The sequence below is a fragment of the Meleagris gallopavo genome, chromosome 7 (assembly GCF_905368555.1).
Source record: "Meleagris gallopavo chromosome 7, MGAL_WU_HG_1.1, whole genome shotgun sequence".
NCBI lineage: Eukaryota > Metazoa > Chordata > Aves > Galliformes > Phasianidae > Meleagris > Meleagris gallopavo.
Genome location: NC_139410.1, coordinates 16,913,705 through 16,927,552, shown reverse-complemented (window position 1 = coordinate 16,927,552; position 13,848 = coordinate 16,913,705). Strand labels below are relative to the sequence as shown.

General features: G+C 38.3%; 1 protein-coding gene across 2 annotated transcripts in view; it reads left to right on the top strand.

Moving 5' to 3' along the window:
- Positions 1–13,848, top strand: part of RAPGEF4 (Rap guanine nucleotide exchange factor 4) — a 144,358-nt gene that overhangs the window by 76,498 nt on the left and 54,012 nt on the right. Inside the window, exons 7-8 of one of the 2 annotated variants that reach the window (XM_085228153.1) lie at positions 12,542–12,595; positions 12,859–12,965. In XM_085228153.1, coding sequence (XP_085084279.1) covers positions 12,542–12,595; positions 12,859–12,965 — 161 coding nt within the window. The remainder of the gene's footprint in view (positions 1–12,541; positions 12,596–12,858; positions 12,966–13,848) is intronic. The other variant, XM_085228154.1, reaches the window with a different exon arrangement.

Here is a 13,848-nt window from a genome sequence, read left to right as displayed (position 1 = left end):
GAAAACTTGGCACAAGAGTGTGAATGTTTGATCTCTGTGTGCTTTATCTGCAGCTGTCTTAAAATTAAAGATCGCAGTTATTGAGGAAATACAAATACATATTGCTGAGTTGGCTAACAGAGAAATGAAAAGAATACATAATTTAGGTTCTGAAGTAAAAATGAGGAGGGGGGGAAAAAGCATACTTCATTACAAGTTATTACATTGGTGCTAATTAGGGTTACCCAGTCACATTTCTTTTCATCTTAGGAAATAAGCACATATAAATGATTTGTATAATAACCTTAAATATAAACTGGATGGAGAAGGAGCCAGTAACTTAATGGGGGAGCACTATGGTTAAGTCTTTGTAAACTTCTCAGTACTGCTTTGTTCATTCTCACTGTTTAAGGTGACTGACTTCAAATGCCTAAATCTGAGGGGCCTTAAAGGAATATCTCTCTTGCCACACTCTTACTATAGCATTTTGCACAGTGGTTCAGCTGGTTACTTCTCATCTGAATCCATTAATTAATTCAGTCCACCTGAGGGCCCCACAGTGTTCTCAGGCAAAGAAGCAGAAATGGGTGACTGGGCAGTAAGCCATGGTGGGAGCAGACCTTATGGTAAGAGAGCAGAACTGTCAGAAGAACATTAACCTTATTTTCTGAGCTTAATTTTCTGCTTTTCTAGCTGAAATTTAACTTCCTGACCAGGGGTGAAACACAGCAGTCTTGCTTCAGGCTGCTGTGAACTATCTGGGGTGTTAAATATCTAACCTCTGCACGAAGCATTGCTGGGCTTGTCAGCTGTGGGCTGTGAGAATCTCTCCAGCCCAAACCTGCAGCCACCTTCAGCTGCTGGAGGGGGCAGAGGAGTAGCAGACCGGGCAACTTTTCATCAGACCTTCTTGCAGTGCTGTTGCAGCTCACTGCAGAGTCACCCACAAATCTGTATGATTTCAGTCTCAAGCACCTAAACATACATTTGTATGATGTATTCCTGTTACAGCTGTAATACTCGTGCAGAAACAGGCAAACAGTTGTTCCTCTCTCCTTCCTCTCCCTCTTCTTGGGTTGTCTTAATTGTATTCAGGGACTGTGGTCTGCTAACTGCTGGATTCTGGCACCTGTTCCAAATGAGTGTGGGAAATGGGCCCAGGAAAAGCCTTTTGTCACTAGCTGCACGAGGTTCCTCATCTAGCCTGGCAAAACTCTAGGGGTCCACAAGATAAAGCAGACTCATCCTTCCTTCTTTATTTTTCCTTTGTCGTCTTTTTTTTTTTTCCCCTTTCTCTGTCTCCTCCCCTTGATTCCCCCCTCCATTTCAGTTCGCACTCATCAAATCATAGAATCACAAGGTTGGAAACTAGACCTATAAGTCTAGTCCAACCGTCTTCTCATTACCACTGCTACCACAAGCTACTAAACCATATCTCACAGCTCCTCATCCAGACGCCTCTTGAACGCTTATGGTAGTGCGCTTCTGCAGATTATAGTGAAATGTTACAAAAAATGTCTGTTAAAAAAAAAAATAAAAAATCTGTAGAAGTAAGTTTTGATACATTTCTTCTGCTGTAAATGTCCATCTGCTGCTCCACAGTGGTCCTGGGCCTCTCTGGATAGCAGAGTGACTCTCCTGTCTTCCTGGGATAGCCAGTCCAAGCTGGGAAGTGAGGAGGGAGAAGGAAACCAGGAGGCTGCCTTAATGCTACTCCCTCTGTTTGATTTCTTCAGTGTTACAGTCAGTGTTCTTGAAAGACCGCCTTTTGTTTGGCTTTTCTGCTGTGAAGTTTGGGGTGGAGAGCATGGACTACTGCCTGGAAAGTGCTGCATCACCTTGTGGCACTACAGATACAAAGCAATCTGCAACAATATCTATTGGCCTTTACTGTTCCAGAAGTTCTTCTGGGGAGGATGTACTATCCTTTCCCCAAGGTAGTCTCTTAGACTGATGGTAATGGAGAAGCTGCATATTTATACATTTTTTCAGAAATGTTTGGTATTTTAGACAAACAAATCAGCTGTGAGTATTCTGTGTGATCAGTGTCTCCAGGCTGGTTTGGATTACAGTAATTAAACTTCTTTGCAGCAGTAAGCATTAACTGTTCATCTCCATGCTGTGATTTACTTAACCTAATGCAGAAGTAGCTATCTTTTATACAGCCTACGGAGGTCCTCTCTAAGGAGTCGGTTAAGCCAAAGAAGATTTAGAGTTTATGTTTAAAAAGGAGGTGAGCAGTTGAGAGGTGGCAGGGACAGAATTTCAGTTGATGGAAGCAATGTTTTTAGTACTGATGTGAAAATTAACAGTAACATTAAGGAGAAATAGGAGAAAGGAAATAAATTACAAAACACACACAATAGGTCCCTTTCCATTTCACGAGGACAGGGTTGGTTCTGCGATATCCCTAAAATTACAGAATTTAAAGAACTTGAGCTACATACTGTGAGAGGTAAAAAGGGGGTCACTTCTTTCAGAAACATACTGTGGTGAATTGGGATGTAAAGAGATGTGGCTAGGTATGGAAAATGTCAGGTAGAGTAATTTTACCTCTCTGTATCAGTCCCAAATTAATTATTCCATTGTTCTGTGAGCATTTCTGGAGCTCTCCCTCCCCCCTTTCCCCTCCCCCAGCACACACGTTGCAGTAGAGATCCATTTAGCAACAGAAGATGCTCACATTATGCATATAAGTGTCTGAGCCCAACTGGTTATTGGGGAAGGTGACCTGAAATTCAAAACAATAAAAACAAATGTGAACAAGTTGATTTAAATGGCAACAAGCTGGGCAGTTGCTCTCTTTGCTGAATAATTGGATCCTCATGTCTCTTGATGTTGGAAGGGGGATTTGATGCTCCTGAGTTGTCCTCAGAAGATGCATGTTGCCTCCTGTGACTTGGTTCTGAGCTGTGAGGGCTGGTGTGTCCCAGGCAGGAACAGAAGCTGTCTGATGTCAAAACCGCTAGGAAGAAGGGTGTTAGCATAAGGAGATAAAATCCAGTATTCAGATGAAAGCACCCAATAAACTGCACAGTGTTTGATATAGATGGGGCAGGACAGTTAACAGGTTCAGCATATCAGCGCTGTAGACTTTGACAAGGTTTTTGAAGTCAGGGAGGAAGAGAAGTTTTGAGGAAGATAAGAAGATTGTTTTGTGGATATTTGCCAAGTGCAGAATGCTTGTCTTTTTCACTGATGCACAAATAGGTAAATTAAATAGAAGTGCTTGAATTGAATGGTTTTTATGTTTATGACAGAAGACTGCAAGCTGTTGAAGTAATACTGGGCTGAAAGAAAAATGTTTGTGCTTTTTAAAAATGTGTTCTGGCATAGCATTTATTGTGAGATTTCTTCTATTTACTTTCATATGCTACACAAACAGCCATTTACTTGTATTATAAAGTATATTCTATGTAGATGGAAAAGATCTATGTAGATGATTAAAAATCATGTGATTCCCTTCTGTGAAGTAGCATAATGGATGATGTTGCATTGGATATTGTTAGATTATTCCTTCTCAGTTTCATTTTTATAAATAATTCATTTCTGAAAAGCATGACAGGAAGAAGGAGGAGTAGATAGAGCAGTTGGAATCTGACACAGCTGTGCTTCCCTCCTTCAATATTTCATATATGTTCACACAGTACGTTGTCCTGAACTGAGAGACGAAGGAACCTGGAATCACCAGAAGAGACACAAAATAGGTTTAAATTAACATACCTTCTCCTCTTGCCAGAGATGTTATCCTGATGCTGCCCTCCCCAGGGAATTCAGGATGTAACCTTCAAACCCCATGAGCCCCATGTCACTTCAATGACTTCCCTTTTTTGTTAAAAATCATTGTAAAATACTCAGGATGAAATTGTAGTCACTTGACTTCCAGGATTTTCCTTGCAACATTCATTAGTGTTTTCAGTTGCTCATTCTCATTACTTGTCAGTGATGTGAATAGACTCTGCTATCCCCATTTTACAGATGGAGAAGTTGAAACACTTGGAGGCAGAACAACTATCTGCGGTCACATGATAAACTGGTATCACTCAGATGACAGTAGGGCTCTTGGCTCACTTGGGTGTTGTTTTCACTACACCGAAAGTTTTAACTGGGTCGCAATTTCACCCCTTAATTCACACTCTATCCAATTTTGCACCTAAGACTTCATCACATATTTCTCATAGGGCAGTTCTGATAACGGGTTTGCTCAAAGCACAGGTGAGTCCATATAGCCACATTTGTCTACAGGCATTGCTCCTGGGAGCTCTGGAGCTTGCGTGTGCAGAAGTCACAAAGGAGTCTGGAAACAAGTGAAATAAATTCTCCAGAGCTCGTCAATCTTTAGCTTCTCTTTGGTTTACTTTTGAATTGCTTATCTAAAGAATGTATTAGTGGCAAGTCTTAATTTTGCTGTCTAATATTTATTTTTTCATCTTCAGCATTATAGTTTTGTTTTTCAATATGTATTTCAAGTAAACATACTGTTAAAGCCATAGATAATAAGAAAACAGTAGTTCTCAGATGATAAAAATTATTTATTCTTCTATAGATTAATAAAATGGAGCAGCAGAGCAACCTGTAACAATACTGGATTGAGATTCCTTATGACAACTGTAGCCACACCTCTACCAGAATATCAGGAATGCTCGCAGTGGTGTTAACATTTTCTGACATTTTATTGAATGCATGCAGTGTAGTTGTAACAGCTGTTTCATTGTAGTAGGAAAGTAGAAAAATGACAGGAAAATAAGAGATCATTAGGCATGTTCTGGTTGTTTGTTTTTTTTTTTTTTTGTGCACTGGTCATAGTCTGTTTCAATATTCTTTTTCTCTTTGACATTCACAGTGAGGTATCATTTTTGGTAATGGCTGAATCATTTTGTGCTAAGAGGATAGACATTTATGGTTTGTCAAAGAAACATTGTAGAAGTGCTAAATAATGCAATTTTAATTTAACTTTCTAAAGTAAATTTACTGCACTAATAGTGTTTGAGAATATAAAGGGACACATTTTCCTGTTTATGCTATTAATACATTTAGATTGCTAAAGAAAAGCAAATTTGGAATGGATTTTAAAATATAGCTTAATCTTTAGATTGGATTACATTTAAACAATGTAGATTTTAAAACTTAATATTACTCTGAATATTTTGAGAGTAGACTGTTTACTGATAGTATGCAAAGCATTTTACAAAGAAATTACTAGCATTCATTTCTGTGAGACACAGTGCAATTATGTGACTTGCTCGAGGTCATACAGTCAATTAATTCTAAAAATGAATAAAACTGAGCTGTCTTAACTAATATTCTTGACAATTTATACTAGTCTGTTTAGTTTAGTTAGCTTGTACTTAGTTAAATCTCTGGGTGTTTAGATTACAGTTGCTGTCATTTTTTGAAGCTCATATGATGTGAAACAATTTTCCTGTTTCTGTGGAGGTTCCATGGTTTTATAGACATCTTTGTGTCTGTTTTCCTCCATCCATACTTTGTTCTGCTTTCCACTTTTACTGTTATATATGTTTCTTAAGAAAGTATGATCATCTTTTGTGAGCATAGGTAACTTGAAGATGCTTCAGTAATACTGATTTAGAGTGTTTAGAAACTACTGACAGGTCAATTGAATTCTCACAGTGTTAGATATACATAAATGAAGGGAAGAAACAAGTGCTTTTTCTGTGTAATTTGTCCTTTGCTAATCGCAAAGCATTGCTGAGTCAATGACAGAGATGGCAGGAGGTTGTCAGGTTTGGATTTTTCCAGTTATGAGACCTGAGGAAGCACTTTGTCCTTTGATTAAGGATGCTGTTTTGTGGAGAGTAGGTAGCGGAGGGCTCAGGTTGGTTTTCCAGCTGCTACATGCCTTTGTGGAGAGATACTATAGTGTCCAAAATGTTTCCAGCCTGGTAATAGTTCTCCAGGGCTGAGGAGGATCTGTCAGAAATGTCCAGAGCTGGGCACATGTGCCAAGGCTTATCACTGATCAGGGTATCAGCAGGTTATACATAGGTTTGCTCACAAGATCCAGAAGAGGCTGACTCCAAGAATTCCTACAATGTTAGTTATATATTCTGTAAGACTGAGACAAAAATGCTTTTCCAACAACCTTTTTACCACTGAATCTTTCACCCGCTCCTTCTCTGATATTTTTCAGCAAGCTGCATTCTCCACATGGATTGTTTTACCAAAAACGTATTAGCAGACATTGATGCAGTCTGCGCAGATGCACTATTTCTGCAGATAAGACAGCTGACTTAGGGTGCTGTATCCAAGATTACTTTCCTTCTGCGAATGTACTCTCATTGCTATGTTATTGTATGCTCAGTTGTATACCTGATATATAGACTGTTTACTCTCTACTGGTGGAAATACTGGTTTGTTTTAGAAAAGAGCCATATTTGGATTTCTTATCTATACTCTGGGTGTGAAGTAGCTCACATAGATAACGTTACCAAATAGGCAACTTTTTGAAAAGGATTATACGGACTTGAGAAAGATTGAAAAGAATAAAAGGGGAAACTGTTGCATAGGAGTTCTGTGGGGATTTCTATTAGCTTTCAGCTCTGTCATACTGACTGTCTGTACTTTCATCACTGTTGTGGGAATGGTTTTCGTATATTTTATTTCTTCACTGGTAAATCAGGAGGGGCATTGTTAGCCTTTCAGGATGCTCATACAGCCATAGTCAAGCACCATTCTAAATTACAGGCACCAGAGGACAGTTGGGACCGGTAAGAGCTAAAGATGCTCTGCTTCCTGAAGTAAGCCAAAAGAGAATCAAATGCTGTGGGCCTGACTTGAAACCCATTAAGTTACTTCCCAATGATTTCAATGGGTTTGGGTTGGACTCTAAATCACCAAGAGCATTAACTTCCAGTGGTGTAAAACAAGGAAACGTCTTAGTGATGCTGCTGTTGCTGTTCCTGCTGTCACCTTTCAACTTGTGTGGCTTTTGTCCTTTGTTTTCTCTGGAACCTGCGCCAGCCAGCAGTAAAACAGATGTCACTTGCAGTTCTTTTCAATGCCCCAGTTGGAAATAAGGGATCAACGGTCCTGTGCAGGTTTATCTGATCACCCTAGTAACCTCACACACTCCAGTAAATACAGAAACTTGTTGTCTGCTTAAGATGATCTATTCTGAGGTCATGGGAAAGAAACATGATTCACTGACTTTTATTTTCTTTCTTCTTTGTTCTTTGCAATACGCATTTCCTACCTTAGCATTTGAGAGTAATAAGATCCATGTTGCTGCAAATGTAAGGTATTAATTCATATGTAAAGTCTCAGAAGAAACATCTCTTTACAGGTATTTAAAGGGAATGGAAAAAGGTATTTTTATATGAGATGTCCTTGGATTTTATTCAGCAGATATAAACAACAATACAGATGTCATGTTAGGTCTCTATTGTTGTTATTCACTGTATTATTTATTTGTTTACATGTGATTTGCTCATTGATGTAAGAAGCACAGAAATAAAGGTAACTCATGCCTTATAGTTTGCAATCTAAGGCTCATTTCTCCAGAGGTTAAATGTGTGCATAATGTTAAACATTGGAATAGTGCTATTTAGATCTATGATATTGCCCTCATGCATAAATATTTGAATCTTCAGAGGACTGCAAGCTAAGATTTTTACTTCCTCTGCTCAACCCAATTTAAAGAGAGTTTCTATGATTGGCTTCATGAATGGTTTGCTTGAATGTGAATTCATAAATGTACAGATTGTCTGTCAGCATTAAACTGAAAAGCATTTTGCTTTCTCTTTCTGTTTCCCCCTTGTGACACCTGTAGCCCCCTGTTCTCTACCCTCCAGATCCATCTACATCATCTTTACAGTGGCAACAGCAGATCATAGTAAACTGTCTAGGGCACTAATTGGAAAAGGGCATGAAGTAGCTAAAGCTTGTCACTACTGTGGCCAAAATATGGGCAGTAATTTGTTAAACTATTGTAACTGGCTTGCAAATTAGAAGTCTTCGCCTGATAACTTTTCCCCTGATTCAGAAGTCCTGGAAAATGTGATCAAGCAGATACATGTGCTTCACTCACATTATTTCTTCAAGAATCCAAGAATGTGTGAAGAAGGTAATTAAACACATTATACTCTGCTGTTATATGGGGAGAGCTCCCTCATTATTTCTTAGTGCTTTCTAATTATCCCTTAATGGACGATCCAAAATTGTAAAAACTTGTAAAACTTGGACTTCAACCAAGTTGTGATAATTATTATATGATTCCTTGCAAAATCCAATTTTTCTGATGGTAAGTTTTTATAGGAGCATTGTATCTGCTATTAATTAATTGATAATATGCTTCTCTTTGTTTACAGTATGACTTGCCTTTCTATTCCAAACCCAGTCCAAACCATATGGTTCCATTTATTGCATTTCATCCTGTAGTTGATGCAACCAAAGCTCAATGCAGTATCTTTGGGAAGCTGCAGCTTGGGCAGCCAAGTGGTTCCTCAGTGGCTGCCTTGCTTTCTTGAGACCAGTGTAGTTGCTTGGGGGTTGCGTTATTGATCATCTCTTTCAGCATCACCTTGCAGCTGAAGTACTTTTAGACATGTAAAGGTATGCTTAAAAACTACATAGTGCCACAGTGTGTAAAAGATTTTTAGGAAATCATCTAGTCCATCCATGAGTCACATGCACAACTGTACCTCTCACTCCTGGCAGGCACCCTGTGTATTATCTCAAGCCTCCAAAGGTGGAGGAACCATACCTCCCTGCCAGCGTGTGCCAGTATCGCTGTTAGAAAAGCTTCACTGATGTCTAATCTGAATTCTTTCTCACAGCAATTTGAACTCTATTTTCTGATCTCTATGCAATGGACTAGGTCAGTTCTTTTTTCTTTTTAAAGACCTTTTAAATCTGAAGGGTTTTTTTTTTTTTTTTATCACACTCTAAGACTTGTCTTTTCTGTAGCTGAAAAACTTTGATTGTTTTTGTTTATGTTGTTCTTTCTCATTATTCTTATTGCTGTTCTCTAAATTCAGTTGGTTTAGTTGCTTTTGAAGTTACGTATCCAGACAAGACACAGTGCTTTAGCTTAGGTCTTATCTAGATTGACTAAAGCAGAACTGCATTATGTATCTAATCAGCCACTGCATCCTCATACTGTATTTGTCACTTTCAGAGTAGTATGGCATTGGTTAATCAGCCCTGTTTAATATCTGTTATTAACCTTTTTTTTTCTTTGAAATTACTGCAAAGACACTTGTTCCCTACTCTGTCTTTCTATAGCAGGTTATGCCTACTTCAGAAAAGTGGTCAGTACTATCTGTGTTGCATAATAACATCATATATTTTCAGGCCAGTATCAAAACTGTAACAAATTTATAAACTTGTTCTCCAGTGAGTGTGCAGTCCACTCCATCCTGAAGTTCCCTGCAAAATCAATCAGTGTACATTCTGCTTCATCCCACGCTAGTAGTATCAGATATATGATATGTTTTTGAGAACACTTTTCAGAACAGACTTTTAGTGTGACTGTCTGCTGGGAAGTGCTTCAGTGGGAATTGCTTTTAAAATGGAATTTTCCAACTGGCTTTGCACCTATTTTGTAAGAATTTAATCTGCTCTTGTAGAAGGAAGATCATATGAGCTGACACCAGAAGTTTTGCTAAAGTAATAGAGCTGAAAATCTACTGGTTCTTTCCAATCCATTAACATTGCTGGATGGAAATTAGATCAGTTTGGCATGATTTGTCCTTGATTAATGTATACCACATGTTATTCAGCTCCCCATTCTTTTCCAACTGTTTACAAATTGACTTTTTTTCTGGGAAGACAAGTTAGACTGACGTGTCTATAATGCTTCAGTTCTTCTCCCAGTTTTCTATCTTCTGCTGCTTAGTCTGCGAGAACTCTCAGAGATGAGTGCTGATAGTTCTGAGATGGCTGCAGCTGTCTTTGGTTCATCAAACTTTTCAGATTTCCTGCATGTAATTCTCCAAAGGCAGCCAATTTGAAATTACCTAGTTGACATAAATTTTCTCATCCATTCTTTTCATTTTTTCAGGCTGAAATTTTACACTATAACTGTGCCACTAGGGATTCTATCCATCTCTCTGCTGCTTATCTGTTTAATGAAGACTGCAATAAATAAATAAATAAATAAAAAATCAACTGCTTTTGGACTTATGTGTTATCTGACAACAGATTTCCTTCTATTGAGCAAGCAGATCAATACTTTTCCTTTACTATTAGTGTACTTCTGGAACATGTTTTGTAACTCCTTAAGTCCTTTTGGTTTACACTTTCTCCCCACCCCCCCAGCATCCACTGCAGGCATTTTTTCTTCCCAACCCATTCTTTCTATTTTGATGTTTTTATTTCCTTCATAAAGGTGTTGACACTGGATCGTTTCATGAAATCAACTTCATCCAAGACACTGTGCTTTTTCAGTTGGTCCTTCTGAATTAGTCAGAATCTAATGCAGGAGAACAACATTCCTGCTGCAGATTCTTGTGTTCTGACTTAGCTTTTACCTTGGTTTTTACCTTGTTTTCTTTTACTTCTTTTTTCATGTTGCATGCTTTCACCTTGAATCTGATTTCTTCAAAAGTTCTCTCATATTCTGTTTTAATTAGAATAGAAGGTTTATTGACAGTTCTTCATTAATCATTGATTTTGTTCAATGACTGGTTTTATGCATTTTTGTTGTAACTTAATGAAAACTCTCTACAGAGTAAAAAAAGTGCATTCATGTTCACTAGTGAAAGAATCTTTTATATAATCACTATTCTAGAAAGTCTTGTATTTTTTATGATACGTATTTTATCTCTCCTCTGAAGTATATTCATATCTGGAAGCTAGATTTTAATATATTGTGCTTTGTTGATTAAAAAAAATATCTTTTAAGTATATAGAGTTTAAAAATAATTTTTAAATGACTTCAATGCCATTTTAACCAGCTTATTAAGCATGTATTTCCTTCAGTCTCATTGAAATTGATCAGAATATAAAATCATTTTAAAATAAAATGGAAGCAAAAATTATTAATGCTCAGAGTGATGTCTCTAAATTTGTCATTCTTATCTGCATGTTTGAAACCTTTACTTGATGGTAACCTTTACTTGATCAGAGGCAAATTACAAAAGATTCTTGCTTATTTTAGTATGTTTTAACCCTAAATGTAGACTGACTAAAGAATGCTCTGCACAGGTTCAGAACAAATACCAATGTTCCACCCCCTTTCTGGCGGCAGAAATGTTTATAACTTAACTGAATCTTTGAAAAAATCTTTAGATTTATTATTAAGAAAAAACAGTAGTCCTAATTTGTTTATATTGACCTGTCTTTTCATGGTCTTCTTGTAAGGCGTGAGTAGAAAGGAAAACCGTTTGCCTAATTTTTCAACTATAGGCCTCCCCATTCCATGCCTCTTATCTTTATTGATTTCTGTCACGTGCTTCCCTCATCTTCCCCTTCTCAGCTGACCTCTAATCTCCTGCTGCACTCCTAGCTCTAGCACTATCTGATTTCCACAAGGCCTTTGTTACAGCATTAAAATCCTGTGGGAGTTAGCAACAGATGCCCATCTTATGGACACCAGTTCCTGGCAGTTCAGCAGTGCTTAGATTGTGTTCTGCTTGGCTTTGGGCCACCCATCCCACTTTTGCTGCAGAGGTGCAAGGTGTGCTGGCACAGCTCCTCTGTGCCACTGTGCACAGTCCTGCTCTGGTGGGAGACTTCCGTGTTTGGTGCAGACTGATGTTGGCGAACCCAGGGCACCAAATTCAGTCCTTGTATTGTGTCACACTGGAAACGTATTTGGTCCTGTTAACTACTATTTGCAACATAGCTAAACATTTTCCCAACAAGTCTGAGGTGGCTGCTGAAATTCAGTTTTGTTTTCTCTCCGTTTCTAGAGTCATTTCAACGTCTGCTTTCCTTTTCCATCTATCCTGAGACATGCTTTCTCTCTCCCTCTTTTTCACCTTCTTATCTTGACCCTTCTAGAGGCCTGGCCCTTCACTCCTCCTCTTGCAGATTTAAGTCATCTGCTCTGCCCTTACTTTTCCTTCCCCAGCTCCATTGTGAAAGTCACTACCCAGGCCTCTGAGAGTGGTCTGTGGGCTCTTGCATTTCAGAGGGCTCTGGTAAGCAGCTGTGAAAGTGTTGCTGACAATGTGTGACAGTTTAGGAAAGACATAGTGGGAGCAGAGCTTTTCCTTGATTCCTGTTCATGTGTTATGCCAGGAGAAGAGAACTAAATAGAAATATGTGCTATAGGAGGTAAGTGTTTCTGAGGTGGGGGGACTGACGGTAGAGACAGTCACCTGCAGAGAAATGCTGTTGTGCCCACAGGGGACTGAGAGCAGCAAGCAGAGGAGCTAGCCATGCCTTCATAGCCTCAGCTCTGGTGCGGTGTTTGGCCACTGAAACATTCATTAGCATTTTGGAAAGCTTAGAGTTTGTTTATTCATCTTTACTCCTATCTTTGGTTTTACAGCTTTTTTTTGGTTCATTTTGTGGTGGATTTTTTTTTTTTTTAATATCTTTATTTTACCTTACTCTTCAACCTTTAAAATTTATTTAACTTAATTTTATTTTTCAGACACCTCTCATTGACTCTCACATCCCACATCGTCCCTCTAAAACCATTACACAGGTAATAGGAAATAGATGTGCTGTAGAGACAGGCTGCTAGATAGATGGAATCAGCTGACCTCATGCCTTTCTTAACGTGTTAAGTATGAGAGACTTAATATATGCAATATATTGCATTGCTATGCGTAAGTAAGCATTTACAGAAGAGCTTGTAATTTAGCGGGAAGAGAATTTGTATTTTGTTTTGCAGAAGTCAGTAGAGAGACTGTGGAAAGATTTAAATGTATGTGTCTTGGTCCCTTTTTTTCCTCCATGATCACCAAGGTTCCTTCAGAAAAGATCCTCAGAGCTGGAAAGATTTTGCGGAATACAATTCTGTCCCGAGCCCCTCACATGATAAGAGATCGTAAATATCATCTGAAGACTTACAGGTGTGTGAGCTGATTGTATAGAGGTCTCTGAATTTTTATGCCTGCCATCCTCTGATTTATGATTTAAGCCTTAGCATACTCTCAGGTCTCAAAGGTCTGAAATTATCCTGTGATGCTATTTGAACTTGTATGTTATGAGTCTTTAATGAGCCTGGTAAATCCTTTCTGAAGTGATTTGACTGGAAATTGAGTCCACAATTCTGAACAGATTATTCACTTAAAAAAGCTCTTCCAAAGTTAATAGCATAGTTAGCTGGGATATTCTGTGCAAAATGTAGATTCTGTTTTCTTTGTATGTTGGTGAGATGTAATAGGAAAGCTCAATTCGATTGTTACCGTACTGATTGCTCCAACGAAGTTGCTCATTGTGGAACCTGAAAATTCACCTAGTGAGAATCCTTCCTTATGCAGATTTTCTGCCCTATTCAGACACCTTTTTCAGTGTATCGTCAGGCTTTCTTATCTTCCTGCTGGTGGCAGCACTGTCTTGTTGAAGTGGGATGACAATGGCACTTTCAGAACAGCAACCTGACTTTAGGGTGTCAGGTTTTATCTACATTTGCCTTAAGAAATAATCGGTTCATTTTAGCATCTAAGGTTTGAATCAATTACCTTATGCATTATTTGGTGAATATTTAAATAAAAATTGGTTTAAAACCTCTGCATATGACCTTTTCTAAATAGTAAATCAATATGTTGCTGATTCACTTTTAAAATAAGTGCATTGATTTTCCATATTATTGTCCAAAATGTATATAATATTATATAAGGTATTTGGATCTTGTGTGGTGATCTGTCATGACATGGCATTGGCTCATTGTTTTAGGACAACAAAAGAGCAAGTATGATATATGAAGACCAATGCTGATATAAACAACTGCAG